Below are 26,562 nucleotides of genomic sequence, written 5' to 3' on the forward strand. Positions count from 1 at the left end.
GAGTAGAATGGCATTCAAGCAAAGAGCACCTACCAACAAACATGTGATGTTTCTTTCTAAAGAACAGGTGGATAACCTTGAAGTAGGCTAGAGGACTAAATGGGAAATTTATCAAACAGCTTGTCAGCACTGAACTGCATAGGTCCCGCTGGTCTGTAATTAAATTATGTGAGCTTTAATTACAGCTATTCTTTCAAGCGCTGTTACTGTTTGCCACATGACAAATAATATTTCAATTCTGTCTGTAAAATTTAGGAAGTAGCAAGAAAATTTGTTCAAACTTCCACGCAACCGAGCAACTCAAAACGGGGTTTACCACTTAATGTGAGTGCGCAACCGTTCTGAAGGAAACCAGAGCGAAACCTATCTGTTAACAGTCTTTAGGCTAAGACTACCTACAACAAGTTGTACAGCCAATATTAGCGTGCAGTGTCAATGAATATAAAGCATTGGATTTTGAAACTGTGCAGCAGTTACTGGAGAATTTTAGGAGCTTTTTTTTCAATTACAAACATACTAAGTTAGCACTCCAGAGTGAATGATGACAGAACTGCCTACTGACCATTACAATAATTATTGGAGCCTCACTATATTACTTGGAGCTGTTGTTCTACAATAATATGTACAGTGAGCTGAAAACATTTCTTTAGTGGTGAGTCACTGAACTGACCAATATGGCCCTGAGGGTAAGATGGCAGGGGGAAGGGTGGATGGGTGTAAGACTGGGTGCCATGACAACCATTTGGTTACCTAGTAGCTCTCAGAGGCGGGACTCCCTCTCAGATGGAAGTGTGGAAGTCCAATTACAGGCCCTAAGGTCATGAAATGGCTGCAGAATGAGCCAGCCAAACATAGCTGAGCTTATCTCTGACGTTTACACTGGGAAATGGGAATGGAGACTTGCCAGTCTCAATTGCAAACCCCCCTCCCCCACTGCCCCCAGTCCCTGCACCATCTCAGACCCCACTGGCAGGCAGACTCAAAGGCAAGCAGGGAGGGAGGGAGAACTCTACAGGAAGCCCAAAAATTGGTTTTATGCCTGTGTGAATTTATAATGGGATCTTCCACTGGTGACCGCCATGGTGGATCAAAAACCCGCTGGAGACTGGCATGAAATAGACTTACTTCCCACTAATTGGATGCAGATGAATCCTGACCACCTATATGCTTGATTCTCTGCAGCGCCTGTAAGAAAACACACTGGTGTGCTGAACCTCAAATTCTTTGTCCTCACTGTCAGTGGCAGCAGGCGTGAATGGCCGGAGAATTCCGGCCCTTTAAAATAAAATTCATGCTCCCCTGGGCTGACCAGCTAGGTCCATCAAAACAGAAGTTGGAATGCCCAGTGTGCCTCAATGGGGACTCACCATGCTAACCCTGTCTCTGGTCCTTGCTTCTGCTCCTTTCTGATATGTGGTTTACTGTGCCAGAACCTTATTAGCTGCCTCGGAGACCCCACTGAGGTACGTGTAGGAGAGTGGTAGAGAGTGCACGGTTAATGTCATGGTGTTCCCCCAGAGTGCATGACCTCCCCTCAGAACTCCTCAGCCTTATCATGCACCATGACCTGAGTGATGCGTGAAACACCCATGGGAGATTAAAGACATGCCTAAGAACTGACAAGGAAAGAAGGTTCAAAGACACTGCTGTGCAGATGATCATATTTCAGTTACTGGGAATGTCAATTCAACATGAATGATTGTTGTGTGTCATGTGTAGAATCTAATTCAGTTCCCAAGGCCTGAAATTTCCCACTGGAGGTGAATAGCAGGGCTCAGATGTATCCTGAAGTCGTGATCTCACCTCTGCCCCAGCAGTTGGGATTTTCCTATCGTTGAAAGTTGGATGGCCTCACAAATCTGTCAGATTAGACAAAACATCACTTGAATATGCAGTCAAAAAACAATTACCCTCTTCAGAAGCCCATAAAGGTGTCAAAGCCATCAGACTTAGATTCTCCAGGCCTACTGAAAAAAACAAACAAACCAAGAAGTCAAGGGCTGCTGAGCCATCAAACACACACACCCAGGACATTAGTGCAAACAAAGTTTGCCCTTCGGAATCCATTAATGCTTTTCAAGTCAGCCTAATAGGCATATATCAGTCAAAGCTTTTCAACAGCCAAACAGATGGCTGAGCTTATTTTCAAAGAATGGATGAAAACAAAGTACCTGCCTCCTTTCCCACACTTCTGTAAATGGCCACATACAGAACCAGAGATGGGACTTCTTTTTATTCATTCACGGCACGTAAGTGTCGCTGACTGGCCAGAATTTATTGCCCATCCCAAGGGCAGTTGAGAGTCAACCATCTTGCTGTGGATCTGGCGTCAAACATAGGTCAGACCACGTAAGGACGGCAGATTTCCTTCCCTAAAGGACATTGATGAACCAGATGGGTTTTTTCAACAATCGTCAATGGTTTTGTGGTCATCAGTAGATTCATAATTGCAGATATTTTTTACTGAATTCAAATTCCATCATCTGCTGTGGCGGGATTCGAACCTGGGCCCCCTCAACATTAGCTGAGTTTCTGGATTAATGGTCTAGCGATAATATCACTAGGCCATTGTCTCCCCTTAGTTTTTCATGTCACAGTGGCCATTTATTGTTAATGAACCTAACTCAATTTTGGTCTGCAAAATCCCAACCCAGAAATCATAGTGCCTCCCATCTTTCCATTTTCAACGGTGATGAACTCCAATCTCCACTGATCTCCCTTGTGAAGTTGGTGATTACTGGAGGCCACCCCTATTTCTCTGCTACTGTCTTCTCCTGCAGGGGCCAATATTTAACAGGGTGACTATGAGAGATGGCTGTGTGATAGCAATAAGGTGAAGGTGAACAGTAATGGTTGCTGTTCACTTGGGGATGTGAGACAATGCCTCAAGCGAGAGGAATGGTTGGAGCTGCAAGATGTGCTGTGTGGGAGAAGGCTCGTTAAATTAGAGTTGGGGGGTGCTGGGCTGGGAGGCTAGCACTTGAATATGGAAAGCCATTGACCTTTCATGCTTTGCTAAGGTCATTGAACCTCTTGGGGTCCTGCATCCATGAGCAAAGGAGCACACTCCTGCCACTTGTTTCTGCGTACTTTCAGAGGCTGTCCCTCTCCTCACATCTGCTGGGAGCAGTATTCTCACGCCATCTCCAGAATCATGTTGAGGGAGATTCGGGAAGTGGACGGGGAGGAGCTGTGGCTGCCTTCCCTCCTAACAGCACTGTATAAAAAAAATTCAATCGAGGGTCATGGGGTCGCTGGGTGGCCAGCATTTATTGGCCATCCTGAGTTGCCCTGGAGAAGGTGATGGTGAGCTGCCTTCTTGAAACTCTGCAGTCCATGTGTTGTAGGTTGACCCACAATGCCATGAGGGAGGGATTTTGACCCAGCAACTGTGAAGGAATGGTGATTTGTCAGGATGGTGAGTGGCTTTCAGGTGGTGATTTTCCTATGTATCTGTTGCCCTCTTCCTTGGAGATCGAAGTGGTCATGGGTTTTGAAGGTGCTGTCTAAGGATCTTTGGCAAATTCCTGCATGGATCTTGTAGCTAGTACGCACTGCTGCTCCTGATGGTGTTCCTTACTTGCATCAACTTGTCCCTTTAAACGTTGAAGTTTCAACAGTCAGTTGTGGATTGTGGTCCTGCTGGCTTCAATTAATCAGGGAATCTGGAAGTATGATGCAAATACTATAGCTGAGTTAATGAGCCATGGAAAAATCTCCACAAGTCTTTGGTTTCCTAACCTGCAGATGGCTTAGACATTAAAACCCAGCCCACTGACCTGTGAATATACTATACTCCCCTTGGATGTGTCCAAACAGTCAAAGTCAGCCCACTGATCTGATGGGTGGCTCCACACCTCTCGACCAGTGGCTTCGATTTTCTATGGTATACGTGCTTGTCTGTCTGTTTTGTGTAACGTATGTTCTAGCAAACATTAACCAAATTCCTCGACTGGGATTGATTCCAAACATTCCAACAGGGCTATATTTAGTGGAAATTTAACTAGTGTTAATTTGATGTGAGTTGTCAAGCTGAACTAATTATTTCCAACAAAGGCCCTTTAAGTAGCTGAATTTAAAAAAGTACCTGTGATATATCATTAACTAGCTATGCAAAGAATGGTTCATTCTAACGCAGTATGAAGTGCCTGGCACAAACTGAATGGTCAGTAACAAGAAATTACCTCACCTATCACGATATCGGCTTACCAAATTCTATTATATTCCCACCACGTACTCCAAAATAGATGACTTCAAATTGCAGCATTCATCATCAATAAAGAAATGAAACTTGGAGAGGAATTTTGTTTTTTATTCATACGTGGGACATGAGGGTCACTGGCTGGCCAACATTTACTGTAAGAAGTCTCACAACTGTTGGACTTTAACCTGGTATTGTGAGACTTCTTACTGTGCTTACCCAGTCCAATGCCATCATCTCCACATCACAGCATTTACTGCCCATTGCCCTAATTGCCTGACAGCAGTTGAGAGTCAACAGCATTGCTATGGCTCTGGAGTCACATGTCGACCAGACAAGGCAGGGACAGCAGATTTCCTTTCCCAAAGGACAATAGTGAACCAGATCCTTTCTCTTCCTGATCTATCTGATCTCTCCCTTCTTCCTCCCTGGCTGCAGCTTCTGATCTCTCCCCATCACAACCCTTCCAATATCTTTCAGCGACTATTCTGAACATTTCTGACATCCCCTCAGGCCTCTGATCTTCCCGATTTCTCCCACTCTCCTTTCCACTTGCTGCCTGCAGCCTGATGCTGAGAATCTCTCTAACTGACAACATGAAACAGAGACAGAAGTGCTAATAATCAGGTCCTGTGGTTAAATTTGACAGGATCTGAGAGAAACTTATTCTTCTGGGTTTCATAAACACAAAACAGCACCACTCCCAATTCTCTACCTCCGAGCCTGAGTACATGTGCATTGATATGGAATCAAATAGTTGTGAGTAAATGCCAAGGGGGTAAAAAAAAGCACTTTATAAACTTCAATCAATAGACATGGAAGCCCAGTTCACTCTTTTAAGGCATGATGGTGCAGTGGTTAACACTGCAGCCTCACAGTGCCAGGGACCCAGGTTCAATTCCAGCCTTGGGTCACTATCTGTGTGGAGCTTGCACTTTCTCTCCTTGTCTGGATGGGTTTCCCCCGGGTGCTCCGGTTTCTTCCCACTGTCCAAAGATGTGCAAGTTAGGTTGATTGGTCATGCTAAATTGCCCCTTAGTGTCAGGGGGACTAGCTAAGGTAAATATGTGGGGCTATGGGGATGGGGGCTGGGTGGGATTGTGGTCAGTGCAGACTCGATGTGCAGGTCGAATGGCCTTCTGATTCTATTCTATAATTTAACAACTTTTATTTTCACAAAGCTGCAATCAGTTTTTGTAATATAAGCAATTAAGCACTGGAAAAGCTCTTACAATCCTTTTTTAAAACTACAGGGTCTGGGAACACCATATCCACACATATGTGATACAAGCATAATAAGGCTGAAATTTTCCAACATTCACGCCAGCGGGATTTTCCCATCTCGCTGTAGTGAATGGAGATTTGGTTTGTCGCCAAATTCTCTGTCTTCGCTGCAGTGGGAGCATGGCAGTAAGATCGTGCCCAAAATATTTAAAGAGCTGCTATAACCCCAGATTTAAACAATGAATAATAGCAAGAGCAATGGCACTTAGGAGTGCTCATAAAATCTAACAAGTTACAGCACTGGGAGAACCATGGGCATCAGGATGGCAAAAGCCAGATCATTAAACTAAACACTGCGGATGATGCAAATATGAAATCTTCAAAACAGAAAATGCTGGAAAGACTCAGAAGATCTGGCAGCATCAGCGGAGAGAGAAATAAAGTTAACATTTTAAATTAACTCTCCTTGAGAGGGGGCTCAAAATGCGGTGGATGATGTAGTTGGAGAGGGGGCTGGAGAAGGTCAGCGATAGGTGGGAGCTAAGGAAAGATCTGACAATACGTCACGGACAAGGGAAGTATTAATTGTCGTGTTAAAGAATAACAAAGGAGCTAATAGTGGCATAAAGGTAAGGTAGAAAAATATGCCAATCGCAGAAATAGCAGAAAAAGGATCAGCATTCTGTGAAAGCAAAACAAGTTACAGATTGCCTAGTGGAGGAGGGAGCTGGGAAAAAAATAAAATGGAGGATAGAATTCATTGTTTGAAGTTATTGAATTACTAGTTATCGAAGTCCAAAAGGCTGCAATGTGTTTGTGTTGGCCTCTACTGGAAAATTGCAGCAGATCAAGGTAGGCATGAGAGCAAAATAGGGAGTTAAAATGGAAAGTGTCAGGAAGATCAGAGTGAGGTTTGAGGACTGGCAGCGGTCAGATGTAGTCATTTCCCTGACATGCTAATCTGGTGGATGATATGATAACCCTCCTGTGTGTGGCATCTTTTATCTCCAGGCTCCTCTGCCAGTGGCTTTGATGTTCAAAAACAGACATTTATTTGTTCAATTGGCTCAAAATTCATTTTCACCCTATCTGCTGGTGTTAACATCCCTACTTTATAAATAGGGGTGGTCTTATCAGATGAATACAAGTTTTCCCGCATATGAAACCAAATTCCATGTTGGTTTGAACAACATCAAATATAACATTTTTTGAATAATCTTTTAAGGCAAATACAGGAAAGATAGAACATAAAAACCATGCATTTTACGAATGGATTTATGGATTCATGAAATTAATACCCAGAGGAAACTGATTTAGGCTGATTGATTGGGTACTAAATTGTCCCTAAATTGGACCTCCCTGATCCTGGCACATTAGGCGTAGACTAAAATCATGAATAGGACACTGAGACAGTGGGACGGCGGCGCGGGCTCGTTGGGCCGAAGGGCCTGTTTCCCGTGCTGTGTTGTTCTTTGTTCTTTGTTCTTTGAAACTATTGGTTTGTTAAACAAAACTCTGAAATAAATTTGGTAAGAGAGATAGAACAATCAGAGACTCTCAGTGACAAATAATAAATATGCAACAAATTAGACAAATGACCAGAGAGAAACACTGCAGGAATTTCAACGACAACACATCTTGAACTAATGAAATACACTAGGAAGAATTTAACATTGTAAATTTTTTTCTTATTAAAATGTGTAACATTGTACTGTTCAGTGTTATCATGATACAAATATGATACCATCCCACATATCACGGATGCCTGTCTTCAGTCAATTTGATTCACTCCATGTGAACTGCCTTTGGCTCGGAAGGCAGCATACTGCAAAGGCTTTGGTCCCTGACTACATTCCAGCAATAGTACGGCTTTAGTTGTGCTTCAGAACTAGCCGCGCCTAGTCAGGACAGCTACAACACAGGCATCTAGCTGGCAGTGTGGGAGACTGCTCATGTATGTCCTATCCACAGGAAGCAGGACAATTTTAACCCAGTCAATCACCACCCTCTCCATCATCTGCAAAGTGAGGGAAGAGGTTGTCAGCAGTGTTTTGAAGGGGCACATACTCAGCAATAACCTGGTCACTGACGTTCAGTTTGGGTTCCGCTAGGGCCACTCAACTCCAACCTCATTACTGCCTTTGTCCAAGCATGGACAAAGGAAATTAACTCAAGAGGTCAAGTAGAAATAACTGCCCTTGACATCAAGGAGGCATTTGATTGAGTGTGGCATCAAGGAGCCCCACAAAAATTGGAGTCAATGTTAATCAGAGGGAAAGTTCTTCAGTGGTTGGAGTCATGCCTAGCACAAAGTATTGTGGTATTTGGAGGTCAATCATCTCAGTTGCAGGAAATCAATGCAGGAATTCCTCAGCATAGTGTCCTTGACTCAATCACTTTCAGGTGCTTTCAATCAGTTTCCCTCTATCATAAGGTCAGAAGTGGGCATGTTCGCTGATGATTGCATAATATTCAGTACTATCTTCAGATAGGAAAGCAGTCTGTGTTCATACGCAGCAAGGCATGGACAACATTCAGGCTTGGGATGATGAGTGGCAAGTAATGTTCGCACCACACAATGACCATTGTCAACAAGAGGGAATCTAACCATCTTCCATTGGCATTTAATGGCATTTCCAGCACAGAATTGGCCACTATCTACATCCTGAGGATTACCATTGAACAGACATTGAACTGGACCAGCCATGTAAACACTATGGCTACAAGAGCAGGTCAGAAGCTGGAAATTCTGTAATGAGTAACTAATCTCTAGACTCCCCAAAGCCTGTCACTATCTATAGGGGGAAAGACAGGAATTTCCACTTTCTTGGATGAGTGAAGCCAGCACTCAAGAACCTCGACACCATCCAGGCCAAAGCAGCCTGCTTGATTGGCACCTCGACCACCAAAATACCTTCCAAAGTTGTGACCTCTGCCAACTAGATGGACAAGAACAGCTGATGCATGGATGCAGCAGCACCTGGTATGTCCTATCCAACCCACACACCATCCTGACTTGGAAATATACTGCCATCCCTTCACTGTCACTGGGGTCAAAATTCTGGAACTCCCTCCTTAACAGCTTTACTGTTGTATCACATGGGCTGCAGTGGTTCAAGAAGGCAGCTCACTACCACTTTCCCAAGGACAATTAGGGATGGGCATTAAATGCTGGTCCAGCCAGTGACATCCACATCCTATAAACAAGTAAATAATAAACAATCCTGACCTGATAGAGGTTTATACAATGTTGAGAGGAATGGATAGGGTGGATTCTCGGAGGCTATTTCCCGGGGCTGAAATGGTCACTATGAGAGGACACAGGTTTAAGGTGCTGGGAAGCAAGTACAGAGGAGATGTTAGGGGAAAGTTTTTCACTCAGAGGGTGGTGAGTGAATGGAATCGGCTGCTGTCGGTGGTGGCAGAGGCGAACTCACTGGGGTCTTTTAAAAGACTTCTGGATGAGTATATGGGATCTAATGGCATTGGAAGTTACAGATAGTTCTATGGCTTGGTAGATATAGATGTGATCGGCGCAGCTTGTGGGCCGAAGGAGGAACTTGTGGGAGGAAACCGGAGCACCTGGAGGAAACCCAGGCAAACACGGGGAGAAGGTGCAAACTCCACACAGACAGTGACCCAAGGTCAGAATTGCATCTGGCGCTGTGAGGCAGCAGTGCTAACCAATAGGTGACTTTTTAACAAAATATTGTCTTTAATTGAAGTCACAATAATCAGTATTTTGTTTCCAATCTCTCCTAATATTCTGTTCTTACTCTTTCTCAGTGATAGAGTTCAAAGAATCAATGATATGATCAGATCTACATCTGCCTTGTCTGACCTTTGAATTGTCTGACCCTCCGTCATATTCCATGATGGTCATCAGTGCTGCCTGACTTCCTTCTGCTTTTGTCTCTGTGGTGCTCCCTTTTGTTAAAAAGAGAAACTGGAACTTGACCAGTTGTCAGGCCAGCAAGGTTCTGCCTAATATGGCTGGTGCACTACTGAAAATTTGAAAGTAGATTCCTTCCAAGGATCAGTCTGTAAAATAGACAACAGTAACTTTTTCCTCACAAACAAATCTTATTTGCTGGCCCATTGTTAGTTCACTGACCTGATAAATCCAGCATGTGGAATTCTGCAGATATAAATCACATCTTTGGGGCGGCACAGTAGCACAGTGGTTAGCACTGCTGCTTCACAGCTCCAGGGACCTGGGTTCGATTCCTGGCTTGGGTTTGCATTTCTCCTTTTGTCTGTGAGGATTTCCTCCGGGTGCTCCGGTTTCCTTCCACAGTCCAAAGATGTGCGGGTTAGGTTGATTGGCCATGGTAAAATTGTCCTTAGTGTCCTGAGATGCATAGGTTAGAGGCATTAGTGGGTAAATATATGGGGGTTGGGCCTGGATGGGATTGTGGTCAGCGCAGACTCAATGGGCTGAATGGCCTCTTTCTGTGCTGTAGTGATTCTATGATCCTCTTATTGTGAACCTTAGATGAGACTGTGGCCTGGCTTTAGTGATTATGGATCATTTACAACGAGTAAGGTCATGGAACAAATAGGTGCTGTTTTACTTTAGGGCCTAGGTCACTGGGATCTGCTGACCGATAATACAGGTGCATATATGTGGGCAAAACTTTTTGCCCTGGACATGGCGATCTGCTATGAAGGCTGCACCTGGAAGGGGTGCAGAGGAGATTCACTAGGTTGATTCTGGAGTTGAGAGGGTTGGCTTACGTGAAGAGACTGAATAGACTGGGGCTATTCTCATTGGAATTCAGAAGAATGAGGGGAGATCTGATAGAAATATATAAGGCTATAAAGGGAATAGATAATGTAAAAGCAGAGAGGTTGTTTCCACTGGCAGGTGAAACTAAAATTCAGGGGCATGGTCTAAAATGTGGGAGGGCACATTTAGGGCTGAGTTGAGGAGAAACTTCTTCACCCAAAGGGTTGTGAATCTGTGGAATTCCCTGCCCTGTGAAGCAATTGAGGCTACCTTACTGAATGTTTTTAAGGCAAGGATACATTTTTGAACAGTAAAGGAATTAAGGGTTACGGTGAGTGGGTGGGTAAGTGGAGCTGAGTCCACAAAGAGATGAGCCATGATCCTATTGAATGGTGGAACAGGCTTGAGCAGCCAGATGGGTTATTCCTGCTCCTAGTTCTTATGTTCTTATAACATGACTAAAACTGACTGGGAAGTGGAGAACTTTCTGCTCGGGTTCCCTCTTCAGTGCAACAAGTCTGTGCTTCTTATTGCTCTTTCTGTCCTTCTGCTAAGACATAAGCAAATGCTGCAGCTTATTACTTTTCATAGGTTAGTCATTAAACGCTCTTGGTGTTGACCTAACCCTGACCCAGTCTCAACAACACTGGCTGGTGACATTGAAAGCGATTCTATCATCGCTGAGTTAAATAATGCGCCAGGCAAGTAACTCAAAAATGTAAAAGCCATCATTAAAAAAAATTGTAGCTGTGAAATGAATTGTCTTCTGAAGGCAGTACTTCACAACTTTTATCTTGACATATTCATTTCCAGTCACTTTCCGTCCCCGCTTCTCACTCACACCAACAAAAACTGAGCAATAGTTTAAAAAAAAATTAGAGCCTGCAAAATGCCAACGACTGAAACAGCCCTAAATCTTGGCCCATCACAGATGAAAACAAACAAATGATATTGAGTCCAAAGGGCCACAGGCTCGTAGAATTGGTGAATCGCTTCCACTGCACATAATAAAAACATGAAAGCACAGTTTGCATCAGCGACAGAATCAGGTATCTTTGAGGGCGAAGGGATGAGATTTATATTTTGTTTGGATGATGTTCGAGAGAGCCTTTCCTCTCACCCCTGGAAAATGTGACTTTTAGGTAGTTGGCTTGGTGGAGTTCTCAGCTTTCCCAGTTCAGTGTATTCCCTTTTGCAGCCGAAGGTGATCAATTTCAGACACCTTACTGCTTTTTCAATATGAAAACAAACAATGACTAAAGAAATACGCTTCACCCCACCCCCCACATGGCCATTGACAGCACTAATTTAACAGAGCTAATAGTAAAAAAGATCACCGCACTATATGCAACACAATTTCTAAATATCTTAACCAAATGTTTCTCCTCAATTCTGTCAAGGCTTTCTAAGCATGCAGGGAAATGGCTAATGTGGGTCGCTTGTTACAAGAGACCTTCAGGCAATAAAAGCAGAGAATTTATCAGCAGCAGAGCAATCATGTGGTGTTTCCATCTTTCAAAACTGCAGGTAAAGGGTGAAGGAGTGGTATCTTGGCAACAATGGCAAGAAACCTTAAACGGTCAAAATTATTTCCTGCTCAAGCATTGTAAGCAACCAAACTGCATAAAGCTTTAAAAAGAATATGTTTTAGCGTATATTTTGAAGTTTATTTATTAGCGTCACAAGTAGATTTATATTAACACTGCACTGAGGTCACTGTGAAAATCCCCTAATCGCCACAGTCTGGTGCCTGTTTGGATACACCGAGGGAGAATTTAGCATGGCCAATGCACCTAACCAGCACATCTTTTGGACTGTGGGAGGAAACTGGAGCACCTGGGGGAAACCCCTGCAGATACAGGGAGAAGATGCAGATTCCGCACAGACAGTGACCCAAGCTGGGAATCGAACCCGGGTCCCTGGTGCTGTGAGGCAGCAGTGTTAACCATTGAAAATGAATAGTCTCGGAAATACATTCTTCACAATGTAACCCGTGCAGTTCATGTGTGTAGCCTGCAATGCTGCTGTGTAACATGAAACCAGCATGCCCCAATTGAACCACACTGTGTTGATGATAACCTTCTTTATTCAGGGACAGGCTAATATCACAGGCAACACCAACTGAAGTCCCATTCTACAAAACTGCCTTCCACCCAGCAGGTTCCTGGTACAGACTGAATTCCTGCAGGTTACTGAGGGTCACAAAGCAGTGTGCATGCGGGAGTTGTTTCTGATATAAACTTTATGGTGTGTAAAGTACAAACAATTAAAAAACCGCCTGAGTGGATGAAGTACAATGTGGTGAGGCCAGACTTTCAAACTCACCCTCATTTCTGTAATCATTCCCTGCATTTTTAAATAGCTAACTGCTTCATTCGTTGTTTAGTTTACTGGAATGTTTTGCATCAAATAGAACTTTATTAGGAAAATGCAAAATGAAAACTGGAAATACTGGAAACCTGGAGCACAGCTAGAAAATGCTGGAAGTATTGAGCGGACCTGGAAGCATTGACAGAGAGATAACATGGAATGTAAGCTTTTAAGGTGTAGAAGACCCTTCAAAAGGGAGGATCTTGAACATACCTATCAAGCACAAAGCAGCCACGCGGGTTATTAACATTGCTAAGGAGCCTACTGCATTTTTTAAATTCTTCTTTTCACAGGACAAGGGTGTCGCTGGCTGGGCCAGCATTTATTGCCCTTGAGAAGGTGGTGGTGGAGCCGCATTCTTGAACCACTGTAGCCCATGTTGCATCCAGAGTGCTGGCTTGCCAATTTTTGAAGGAATAGCTATATATTTCCAAGTCAACATAGTGTCTGTGGTGTTGAAGAAGATCTTGCAGTTGTGAATGTTCCCATTCATCTTCTGTCCTTATCTGTCTAGGTGGTAGAGGTCATGGATCTGGAAGATGCTGTTGAGGAAGACTTGGGGAGCCACTGTGGGTGCATCTTGTATATGCTACACTCTGCAACCACTTTATGTCAATGGTGGAGGAAGCGGGTACTGAAGGTGGTGGATGGGGTGCCTATCAACCAGGCTACTTTGTCCTGGATGGTGTTGAGCTTTGAGGGCAAAGCTGCCAGCTTGATTGGCAACCCATCCACCACCATCAACATCCACTCCCTCCATCACTGACATACAGTGGCAACAATGTACCATGCTGAGGTCCCATCCACTGCTTCCAATTTTAACTCGCTCTCCTGAGCAATGTTGGGGGAAAAGACTCCTGCTGAAAACTAACAGGGTTCTTTAAATATGCAGATCATTGTCATCCACATTATTCATGGCACTATCAGGGCCCGACTGCTATTATAACCAGAGTTCTGTGTGGGGCAGCCACAGTGACTTTCAGCAAGAGAAGTTGGGCTAGAAGAAACCCCAAAAAAAATCATTTTCCTTTATTTTGCACTTTCTCTGTGGATTCTGGAGGACTAGGGCTGTTCCTTTTGGGCCTCACGTGGGAGGTTTAGACCTTCCTAATTCCAGGACTTTGAATTCCATCCTCCACTCACTCCCTCCCAAACTCATCAATCATGAGGCCCTTTCAGGCCATCCTCCCCATAACTCACTGTGCCTCCATATCCCACAGTCTGATGCGGCACTCCTGCTACTTCCTGCTATATTCAGGGGGGTACACTGACTTAATCTACCTCTGTAATATCAACTGACCCCAGCCCTGCCTCAGCTCAAGAGCAGCTGAGACTCTCATTCAACCCCTTGTTACCTCGAGACTTCACTGTTCCAACGCACTCCTGGGCAGGCTCATACATTCTACCCTCCCTGAGGTCATCATCACTGGGACTGCAGGCCTACATTGGGTCCTGATTAAGCAACACCTCAATTATAAAATTCTCATCGTCATTTTCAATTCCTCAGCTTTCACTCCTCCCTATCCCTGTAACCTCCTCCAACTTTCCAACATATCTGCTTTCCTCAACTATTGGCCTATTGAGCGCCCCAAATTTTAAAAGCTTTATCATTGGTGGCCTGATTTTCTCTACCTCAATTTCCTTTTATAAAATACTCCTCTGTGACCAAGCTTTTGATCATTTACCCTAATATCTCCTTCTGTGCCTTGGTGTCAGCTTTTGCAAGGTAACACTCCTGTGCAGCACCTTGGGATTAAAAGCTTTGTAAATATTATTTGCCATTGTTGCTTTCACTGCAAGTCCCAGATAAAATTTCAGATCAGGGGCTCATTCCTAGGAGTTTATTAATTTTAGCTCAATGGTGTTAAAAAATACTTGAGGGCATAATTCTCCGATTCAGTGTACTCATCCTGACGTAATCTAGTTCACACAAAGCAAGGACGTGAACCAGATTAGCGTATTTAAACATGCTAATTAAATATTAGCATATTTAAAAATGCCTACAGTTCTCCGAGCCTCAGGGGCCCGTACTAATCTCTACAAAGGCCATTGGAGCCCCTGTGTAGTCGGAGAAATGGTTGGGTAGTGCCCTGGCGCTGCCCAGGTTGGTGCAGTCGGATTGTCAGCACCAGAGTGGCACTGCGAGGATGCCAGGTTGGTAATGCCATCCTGAATAGGGACCTGCGGTGACTCTATGATGGAGTGTCGCTCAGTTGCAGGAGGGGGAGGGGCAGGGAGATGTGGATTGATGCACCCTTTAAAAAGAGTTTGTGACTTTGCTGTGGTCTGCTGCTCTCAGCACAGCATGGTCACCTGGGGAGGAGTGGAACTGGAGGAGGGCCATGGGGAAGAGCATCAGAGGGCAGCATGGTGGCACAGTGGTTAGCATTGCTGCCTCACAGTGCTAAGGACCCGGGTTCAATTCCAGTCTTGGGACACTGTCTGTGCGGAGCCTGCACATTCGCCCCGTGCCTGCGTGGGTTTTCTCTGGGTGCTTCAGTTGCCTTCCACAGCTAAAAGATGTGTGGGTTAAGTGGATTGGCCATGCTAAATTGCCCCTTAATGTCAGGGTGACTAGTTAGGGTAAATGCAAGGGGTTACAGGATAGGGCTTGGCTGCGATTGTGGGCCAAATGGCCTCCTTCTGCACTGTAGGATTCTATGATAGGGTCACTCCAAGGGTACCCAGAACTCAGCTTTCTGAAACTGCATATTGACTAGGATTCCAGGAAAGCTCAGAATGCCAAAATCCAGGAATGCTTTTCTTAAACATAACAGGCCCTCAAATGGAGGAACCTAATCCAGATTTATGCACAGCAGCTGCATATCTGGAGTCCAAAGTCACATCCACTTCTCATGGAGTTTAGTACTCATGATGCAGTGAGTCAGTAGTATGAACATGGCTGTATGACCCTCTCTGCTCTCACATCTAGGGATCATACTGCTATCTCACACAACAAACATCATCAATCTCACTTTTTAAACTTGGTCATTTTACTAAAATTGAAGTGTATGGATTTAAAGAAACTTGCACACTGGGATCACCTTTCTTGGCAATGAATGCCAATTCTCTGCCCTCTCTTGAAAGCTCCTCCACTGGGATCCCTTGTGGTTTCGAAGATGTGAAGGCAAATGGCCTGAAATGGTGTCCCAGTGCCTGAGATGCCCATTGCACCCATCCATGGGGGTCACAGTGTGTGTGATGTTACTGCCACAGGCTATGTTTATGCAGGGCAGACTCGGGCCAGGGGCTGTGAACTTTATCATGTGTCTCTGTCAGAGGGATGAAGGGGGCAGCTTCGGATGGGTGGTAGCACTGTCGAGATTATCCCTCCCTCCCAGCAGCTCTTCTGTGGCTCATTTGAACTGACCAGGTATGAAAGATTGTACATCCAGGCATCCAGGTGCCAAGACTGGAATGGGTGAGATGGGGTAGTCGGTTACTTGAGGGTAGGGAATAGTTGATGGATACTTAGGGGGTAGTCGGAGGAGGGGAGCATTAGAAGGTGGAGGTGGGGGTCGAGGTGTGCAATGGGGTCAGGATGTTGTTGGAAGGGGGTATCAACAGTATAGTTACCCAGGAGTTAGAGGTTGTTTTAATTCTTCTAACTTTCCCTGAGTACCTATTTGACTAAGTCAGAACAACCCGAAGTCTCCAACTTAAATCAGAGTATTGGATGGTTTACAGTGCAGAGTCATTTCCCAATGGAAGTTTGAACTTTCTAGGCAACTACTGTGCAGTCCTTGCGTGGGGTCTTCTGGGTAGTGCATCTTTGGGGTATCTCCCAGGTATGATGCTTCAGAGATTGGGGTATATATTCTATAGATATAAAAACAGACTAATCCTGAAGAATCGTATGTGGAATTAACTTTAATTGCTTATCCTTGGTCAAGTGGACAGAACTATTAGGACAATAACAAGACAAATGATAAGGAAAATAACCAATGAAGTAGATGCCTAGAAAATTGTAAGGAACAGAGAGATGGAAATCCTGGAATTTGAGCCCGGAATAAAAATATTTTTGAAAATGGAGATGTAGGTAAAGTGCAAGCTAGTCTTTGTGGTTACTTCAGAGCCTCAAGAAGTGCATAAAAGGTTTAAATCCTTGCTCCCATTAGCTCCAGGTATGATTCTAACAGATTCAGTGTTTTGATTCAGGCTTTATTCAGTGAAGGCAACAATGTCAACAGCCCTTTGTAATGTACAACATCCCAACTGGGCAAGCCAGCAAGTAAATTACAGAAATCAGAGGCAGTTGTCTGGGTTTTGCATTACTAGGGATTAGGAACTGAACGTGGGTCGTGGACTGGAGTTTTGGGCATCTTGCCGTAGGACTTTTCCATTGGATTCTTGGATATGGTCATTGTGAGGTTTTAAGTGGTATTCCAACATTTTCTGGAATGTGTATCATTATACATATGGGGAGAATTAGGAACCAGAAACACTGCCATAGATGTGCTGAGTCAAACAGCCTGTTGCTGTGGTGTCAAATTTGATGAGGTTTTTATAAGCATATCAATATAAAATGGATATTTGGCTCTTTGCTTCTCTTAAATATTATGAAAAATACCTGAAATAGCATTTAATCTGACCCCAACCCAACCCCCCAGCCCTGGTTCCCCCCGCCCTGCCCCATAGCATGTCTTTTGGTGGGGGAGGTGGTGAACCGTTGACTGCTGTTGGGATCTTCTGGTCCTACCGATGTCTATGGCATTCTATATGGCTGACCTGCTGCTGGGGAGAGTGGAGGTGTGGGTGGGGTGGGAGGGAGTGCAGAGTTCGCCTTCAGTGGGACTATAAGATCCTGTCGATAGGAGGAGCTGGAATATCCCGCCCTAAATTTCAAGTGTTGGCTGGAGGACATAGCAAAACTTAACTACAAATAACAAGAAAAGCGGAAACTTGCCTTTCTCACTCCCATTATTTACTTGGCCTGCATTCAGTGAGGCACAGCCAAAGTTTAGGCCAGCAGAAGGCAAATAATCAGTATTCAGTTACACAAAATCAAACATTTGTTCTATGCTTCAGATTCTCCACATACCTTGGGGATCTGGCTGCTTTCCAACGGGATGGGGAATATGTGTTCAATGTGCAAAAACTACCACTGAGTCATCCGTACTGATGATTTGTACACATGATCAGCTGAACCTGCTCCTTACAGATACAAGCCCTGCACCTTGGGTCAGTATAGTTTGCCCCAACTCCTCCAATGGACCCATCATCCCCAATACTATTCACTTCTTGGATATGGCGGCAAATGTAGACTTCCGCCCTTAGGTGGATCACTCAATTTTGACAGAATTTCGAGAAAACCTATGCTTTTCGTTACATACTTTTGAGCAAGGAGTTCAGATTTTTTACTAGGTGCAAGAACTGGCTAAATGGCTATGACAGACTTCAAGCAGTATAGAATTAATAAAAGCCCATTAACCTTGTTATACAAACGAAAGGTTAGAGTTGCACTTCTGGCCCTGGTGTGGGCCAGAATGCCAGTTCCTCAGCTCCAACCCATTCCCACACTATTCTCATGGAAGATGGGAGTAGAGTCCTACCTGGCTGCATGGGGTCGGTATCGATCAGCTTTGCTAAGAGCCTGATAGTGGCCAGGTAAAGGAAGCCAACTGTACTTTCCAATTGGCCTGTAGACTCCTGTAGACAGCAGGAGTGAATTTCAATGTATGACAGGTGGGCGCCCAATGGCAGGCCAGAAGACCAGCCTTCCAGGCAGTCCAGTGATACCAGGATGAGAAGAAGCTGTGGCTATCCTGTCGAGGGATTTGTTCCCTGTGCCATCTGTGCTGCCCCCACTGCATCCCCAGCGCATGCGTACACACACACACACACACACACACACACACACACACACACACACACACACACACACACACACACACACACACACACACACACACACACACACTGCTGAATAATCAGGGATTTGGAGAGGTTGGGGAGAGCACACCCATGTTGCCTTTTATTATAGACAGCTGCTCCTTTCAAACTAGAATCAAGCCTCTGATTGTCCCTCCAACCCCAACCCTGCCCAATGTCTTTAGTTAAATGATGGACCTTACTTCTGACCATTCATTGACTGACTTGGGAAATCCTAGCGGTGGGTTCAGGACAATACTCCCTCAGCACTGACATCACAATACTCCCTCAGTACTGACAGCACAATACTCCCTCAGTACTGACAGCACAATACTCCCTCAGCACTGACAGCACAATACTCCCTCAGCACTGACATCACAATACTCCCTCAGTACTGACATCACAATACTCCCTCAGTACTGACAGCACAATACTCCCTCAGTACTGACAGCACAATACTCCCTCAGCACTGACAGCACAATACTCCCTCAGCACTGACATCACAATACTCCCTCAGTACTGACATCACAATACTCCCTCAGTACTGACATCACAATACTCCCTCAGTACTGACAGCACAATACTCCCTCAGTACTGACATCACAATACTCCCTCAGTACTGACAGCACAATATTCCCTCAGTACTGACATCACAATACTCCCTCAGTACTGACAGCACAATACTCCCTCAGTACTGACAGCACAATACTCCCTCAGTACTGACAGCACAATACTCCCTCAGTACTGACAGCACAATACTCCCTCAGTACTGACAGCACAATACTCCCTCAGTACTAACAGCACAATACTCCCTCAGTACTGACAGCACAATACTCCCTCAGTACTGACAGCACAATGCCCCCTCTGTGCTGACAGAACAATACTCCCTCTGTACTGACAGCGCAATACTCCCTCAATACTGACAGCACAATACTCCCTCAGTACTGACAGCGCAATACTCCCTCAATACTGACAGCACAATACTCCCTCAGTACTGACAGCACAATACTCCCTCAGTACTGACAGCATAATACTCCCTCAGTACTAACAGCACAATACTCCCTCAGTACTGACATCACAATACTCCCTCAGTACTGACATCACAATATTCCCTCAGTACTGACATCACAATACTCCCTCAGTACTGACAGCACAATACTCCCTCAGTACTGACATCACAATACTCCCTCAGTACTGACAGCACAATATTCCCTCAGTACTGACATCACAATACTCCCTCAGTACTGACAGCACAATACTCCCTCAGTACTGACAGCACAATACTCCCTCAGTACTGACAGCACAATACTCCCTCAGTACTGACAGCACAATACTCCCTCAGTACTAACAGCACAATACTCCCTCAGTACTGACAGCACAATACTCCCTCAGTACTGACAGCACAATACTCCCTCAGCACTGACATCACAATACTCCCTCAGTACTGACATCACAATACTCCCTCAGTACTGACATCACAATACTCCCTCAGTACTGACAGCACAATACTCCCTCAGTACTGACAGCACAATGCCCCCTCTGTGCTGACAGAACAATACTCCCTCTGTACTGACAGCGCAATACTCCCTCAATACTGACAGCACAATACTCCCTCAGTACTGACAGCGCAATACTCCCTCAATACTGACAGCACAATACTCCCTCAGTACTGACAGCACAATACTCCCTCAGTACTGACAGCACAATACTCCCTCAGTACTAACAGCACAATACTCCCTCAGTACTGACAGCACAATACTCCCTCAGTACTGACAGCACAATACCCCCTCAGTACTGACAGCACAATGCCCCCTCTGTGCTGACAGAACAATACTCCCTCTGTACTGACAGTGCAATACTCCCTCAGTACTGACAGCACAATACTCCCTCAATACTGACAGCACAATACTCCCTCAGTACTGACAGCACAATACTCCCTCTGTACTGACAGTGCAATACTCCCCCAATACTGACAGCACAATACTCCCTCAGTACTGACAGCACAATACTCCCTCAGTACTGACAGCACAATACATCCTCAGTACTGACAGCACAATACTCCCTCAGTACTGACAGCACAATACATCCTCAGTACTGACAGCACAATACTCCCTCAGTACTAACAGCACAATACTCCCTCAGTGCTGACAGCACAATACTCCCTCAGTACTGACAGCACAATGCCCCCTTTGTGCTGACAGCACAATACTCCCTCAGTACTGACAGCACAATGCCCCCTCTGTGCTGACAGCACAATACTCCCTCTGTACTGACAGCACAATACTCCCTCAATACTGACAGCACAATGCTCCCTCAATAATGACAGCACAATGCTCCCTCCGTACTGACAACACAATACTCCCTCAATAATGACAGCACAATACTCCCTCAATAATGACAGCACAATACTCCCTCAGTTTACAGGAGTGAGGGGTGACTTGATTGAAGTATATAAGATTCTGAATGGTATTGAAAAGGACGTTTCCTCTTGTGGAAGAGTCCAGAACTAGACAGCACTGTTTTAAAATTAGGGTTGCTCTCGTGGAAAGATATGAGGAGAGTCATGTTCCCTCAGTGAGTTGTATGCCTTTGGATCTGACTGCCTCAGAAGGAGGTGGGGGGGTGTCATTGAATATTTCAGATGTGGACAGCCAGATAGATTCTTGTGAGGGAGGGAATCAAAGGTTATCAGGGATTGATAGGAATGTGGAATTAGAAACACGAACAGATCAGCCACGATCTCATTGAAAGGAGGAATCAGGCTTGAGGGGCTGAATGAGTACTTCTGCTCCTAATTTGTATGTAAAAGAAAATGAACAATTGGGCTTAGACATCACCTCAGCTTTGTGCATTATTCTTCAATGTTCTTCCCACTGTGTTTGGCAAGGTTGTATCTTTGCTATTTGAATACTTGATATCAATATTTGGAGTCAAATAGTTAAACTTCCACACCTCAGTACACTCCTCTCACTCAGCCAGGAAACAAGCAGCGATAGCAGACAGCTAATTTGCATTTGCTATTAGAGTTTTGAATGAATTTAAATTAAGTTTTATTACTTTGAATTAATTGACTGAAGAACAATTTGTAGGCTGCAAAATAATGAACAAAAGAATCATGTCAGTAAACAAAGGATTGGCAAAAAATTACTTTACAGGCATGCTCCTCGTTGCCTTACCATCGATAACCTAGTCAACTGATCAACTATACAGGACTGTCGCAGACCAATAGCAGACACAGCATGCGATAGACAGCTTCAAGCAATCCCACAATCAAGTGATCAGGACAAAGCTCGCCAGTCCCCCAGATTCAGTAGTAAATGGTGGTGAACAATTAAACAGCCAACAGGAAGAGACTCATCAAATATCCCCATCGTCAATGATGGGGAGCCTTTCACATCAGAGCAAAGGACAAGGCTGAAATATTTTCCATCATCTTTCAGACCAGACGTGTAACATGGATGATCTATCTCAACTTCCTCCAGCTCTGACAAAGTGTCATCCAGACTCAAAATTGTGGCTCTACTCTCTCCGCACAGATGCTGTCAGACCTGCTGAGATTTTCCAGCATTTTCTGTTTTTGTTCTTCCTAAGGTCCCCAGAATCAGAGGTGCCAGTCTTCAACCAAATCAATTCACTCACACATGATTTCAAGAAATGGCTGAAAGTTCAAGGTATTTCAAAGGCTATGGGCCCTGATAGCAATATTACATTTTTTCCCAAAGATATTGGTGCCCCCGGTCAAGCTACAACCCTGGCACCTACTTGGCAATGTGAAAAATTACCTGTTTAACTCAGCTATTATAAAATAAAGGCATTCAGCACCGTTATGTAAGGTTCCAATCCTTCACAATTGTTCTGGTCCACAAAAAGCAATCCAATCTGACAATTATCACCCCATCAGTCTGCTCTCGACCATCATCAAAGTGATGGAGAGTATTGTCAACGCTGCTATCACTTATACAGCAATAACATAATGCTCAGTTTGCATTCTGCCAGGGCCACTCAGCTCTTGATCGCATTACTGCTTTGGCCCAAACATGGAGAGAAGAGCTGAACTGAAGAGTAGAGATGACAGTGATTGCCCTAGACAACAAGGCAGCATTAACCAAATGTGGTATTAAGGAGTCCAGGCAAAATGGAAGCCAATGGGAGTCAGGGAGAAACTCTCCACCGTTTGGAGTTGCACTTGACACAAGTTTTATTTGTTGAAGGCCAATCACCTCAGCCCTAAGAGTTCCTCAAGGCAGCATCGTTGTTCCAACCATCTTCATCAGTGACCATCCCGCCATCATAAGATCAGATGGTGACATTTGCTGATGATTGCGTAATGTTCAAAATCATCTACAATTCCTCAAATACTGAAAGTCTGTACCCATATACAGGGCAACATTCAGGTTTGGGCTGATAAATGGCATGTAGCATTCATGGCCCAGAAGTGCTTGGTAATCACCATTTCCTTTGACATTTAATGGTATTACTATCACTGAATCTCTCGCTGTCAACATCCTAGGGGTACCATTGACCAGAAACGAAACTGGACTAGCCTACAAAGGCCACAAAAGCAAGTCAGAAACTGGGAACTCTGAGGCAAGTAACTCAATTCCTATCTCCCCGAAGCATATCCACCATCTACAAGGTACAAGTCAGGAGTATGATGGAATATTCTTCACTTGCCTGGCTTAGTACAGCTTCAACGACGCTCAAGAAGCTAGACACCATCCAGGACAAAGCAATCTGCTTTATCAGCATCCCATCCACCAAAGTAAACATTCTCTAGTCCCTCCACCATTCTCTAGTCCCATATGCAGCAGCGTGTACCAGTGTGTATAAGAGGCACTGCAGCAACTCACGGAGGCATCTGGGATAGCACATTTCAGTCCCGAAACCTCTAGCATCTAGAAGGACAAGGGCATCAAGTACATGGGAACACTACCACCAACTGCAAGTTCCCCTTCAAGCCACACCTCATCTTGACTTGGACAGATATCACTGTTTCTTGGCTGTCACTTGGTCAAAATCCTGGGACTCCCTTGCTACACTATAGGTGTACCCACAGTTGCTCACATAGACCATCTTCTTAGGGCAATTAGCGCTAAGCAATAAATGCTGGTCTTGCCAGCAAAGCCCACATCACATGAAAGAATAAAAAGAGCGTTTGCAAAAGAAACTTCTAAGTTCTGCATTTTTCTCATACTGATTCTCATTTTTCTCAGTGAGCTGTTTGTGTTCAAAGTGCCCATTTTGACAATTAGCAGTGTGTCACGTATCGAGTGGCCACTGATTACTAACCGCTAAAGGCGAAAATTTCCTTTCTTCACCATGTTTAGCATAGTCATTAAGCTCTTTTATAATGATTGTTTTATAAATTTATTACAGAGATACATTTCCCGATCTAAATTGTGACATGTGGCAATAAATAATTTAGATCATTTATCTATTGAAAATAACTCAAAGTAAATGCCAATAACGTACACCAACTATTCATGTTGAATGACTGCTTGTACTTTGTAAATCTTTTTAATGATTCTATTTCTCTCCCTTAGGTGAAGCAGATCGCTCCTGAATACTACGACAACTTGCCCCAGCACACTTCCTGGCTGCGGGTGCTCTGGGATTTTGTTTTCGATGACAGCATCAGTCCTTACTCCAGGGTTAAGAGGGAGTGCAAGGTGGTGAAAGGCGATTGAGAGAGAGAAATCCCGTGATTCCCGGAAACCGAAAATTCTGGGAAGAAAAAACACACCAGGTTCATCGCCCTTTGTAAAGAAAAAAGACAAGTCAACAATTTGATTTAAAATGCTTATCAGAACTTTCAAACCCAGTGCAGTTCCTGCACTGTTTATGTAGACAACTGTGCCTTCAATGTCAAGTAAAATAAGTCCAATTTAATTGAGATCAACAATGAATTTAGTTATATAATTTTTTTTTACCATTGTTCTAAATTAATCCTGATTCTATTGTTGATGCTTTTGTTAACCAGTAAGAATATATTTAGATTTTAACAGGAAGGTCCATTTTTATATTGGGTCGAATTTACCGATTTCACCCTCGCATCGGATTTATGTATAAATTGAGTATTAGGGGGCACAGACATTCAAATGAATCAGAGTGAGACTCCCCGTTTTTGGGGGTTTCACTATGATGAAAGTCAGGCGCTTCAACGCAAGTCAGGCAGCATTCACACTGCAGCATTTGGGTTGAAGCAAAACTACTTGGTAGCAACAGTAGGACTGTCTTGTGCACATGAGCTTGGGTCCAGGAAGGTGAAAATTGTTTATGGGAAACCAGTTTCTGAAGTTTTCAGTTCATGCAAAGACACAAACAGATGCTATCTATAGCTATACATATTGCTGGGAGAAAGCTACCAAATTGTCAAAAGATGTTTTATTGTTGTGACGTTTAAAGGTTGTTTTTTTCCCCTTGACTTGAACATTCTTAAATCTGGACAAACGTATATTACGCTCTGATTTATCACTCAAAAGATGCATGAAGATGGTAATGAGTACAATCCCCGGGGATGTTTCCAGCCACATCTAGCACAGGAAAACCCGACGCAGTATTCTCAGGATTAACCTCAGCGTTTGCAGTCAGAAGTCAGCTGCAATTTCCCATATCAACAGCTGTGTGTGTCCTGCTGCAAAATCTATTTGACTGTCAAGGCTTGCATGTGTATTGTACTGGAAAAAAATATGGCTACAACATAATGGTTAGTTACCCTGTCAGGCACAATGTCCTGAGAGTGACTCTGTCTGCCAGAGATGGTGTGATTAATTTGTCATGCTTCTCCTGCCATATGTTGTTTTTTATATTAAATAAAATCTGCCCTATTAATGAGGATCCCAATTTTATAACTGCTCTGTGCGCTGTGACTGGGTCATTAGCTTCCAATTGTTGCACACATCAGCATCTACTAACTGAAACTCATTTATCCCCTGTCTGCTCTCATGCGAAAGAGATGCGTCTGCTCCATGCCAGATTTTCTGATGAGCCCGTGTGTGAGTATGTGGAGGCTGTGATCCAGCTGTCTTCACAGGCCCCATACAAGTTAACAGAAAGGAGAAACCCCTTAGATGACTGAAACATCATCAGCGCATAAAGAGGAATCAAAATATACCTGATCTGAATCATCCAAAGCCTCATGCCTTTTTCCTCTCATTAGTCAATCCTGATGACCCTCTCAGTGTTCCATACTGCATTCGTAGAAACTGGTTTGACCAAATCAATTTTCAATGAAACAATTTAGCTTCTTTCACCAGCTAATAAATGTATGGATGCAGATTGTAGAATGACATTTGCTTCACATAAGCGTTTGAATGTGCTTGCATACACATATACATGAAGTTTGCAGATCAAATAATTAAACTGAGTCAGTTGTGTCTTTGGCATTAAGTTACATTTTATTCACAATTGTATTAGCAGCTGAAGCATGGACAGATAGAGTCTGAATGACAGTGTTTCAACCTCTAGCATGTTTTTGGTCCACTTCTGTTTCTTTCTATGACTAACTGAATAACACCATTGATTGCGGTTCAGAAATGCTTTGTTAGCTGTAGAACACTTTGTGAGATTGTAAAAGACTTCATATTATTGTAAGTATTTATTTTGTTTTACTTTCATGCCTTGATTCATTATAGTATCTCTGAGTGACGCCTACTGTCTTAAATAATGTGTAAGAAATGTAATTCACCAGCGTGGTCCCTTTTGCTCCAACTGTCAGATAAACTATGTCAAACCTAAGGCCTAAATTACCTTTAGCTCATAATTTTATTTCATACATATTTATTTAGCAGTCACTGCACTGAAGGGACTGAAGGAAAATTGGAAAAATCTGCTCCATAAGTAATGAGACTACAAGGCATTAAAGCTACAAGGATTATTCACACATTATTGCCCCAGGGCCAAACAAAAGGAGTCAGCTAGAATTTTTCACCATTGACTTGTTAATATTTTATCTGACTATTAGACCTGCCTACTTCCTGCTTGAAGACTGGTTAGGTCAGTCTGACCATAACCAGGTTGGTCTTGGATTTAAATCCCAGGCTTGACCCGTGTCTTAATGACGTTGTTGCCAGTATTCAGGCTGTAAAAAAAAGATAGAAATATAAAAATAGGAGCAGAAGTAGGCCATTCAGCCCTTCAAGCCTGCTCTGCCACTCATTATGATCAT

At 43.9% G+C, this 26,562-nt stretch overlaps 1 protein-coding gene across 1 annotated transcript in view; it reads left to right on the forward strand.

Annotated features, from left to right (window-relative positions):
* Positions 1 to 26,132, forward strand: part of degs2 (delta(4)-desaturase, sphingolipid 2) — a 57,663-nt gene extending 31,531 nt beyond the window's left edge. Inside the window, exon 3 of the mRNA XM_080202519.1 lies at positions 23,939 to 26,132. Coding sequence (XP_080058645.1) covers positions 23,939 to 24,082 — 144 coding nt within the window. The 3' untranslated portion in view covers positions 24,083 to 26,132. The remainder of the gene's footprint in view (positions 1 to 23,938) is intronic.
* The last annotated feature ends 430 nt before the right edge of the window (positions 26,133 to 26,562 follow it).

The sequence above is a fragment of the Carcharhinus amblyrhynchos genome, chromosome 14 (assembly GCF_965287045.1).
Source record: "Carcharhinus amblyrhynchos chromosome 14, sCarAmb.v2.hapA, whole genome shotgun sequence".
In the NCBI taxonomy this organism is placed as follows: Eukaryota; Metazoa; Chordata; class Chondrichthyes; order Carcharhiniformes; family Carcharhinidae; genus Carcharhinus; species Carcharhinus amblyrhynchos.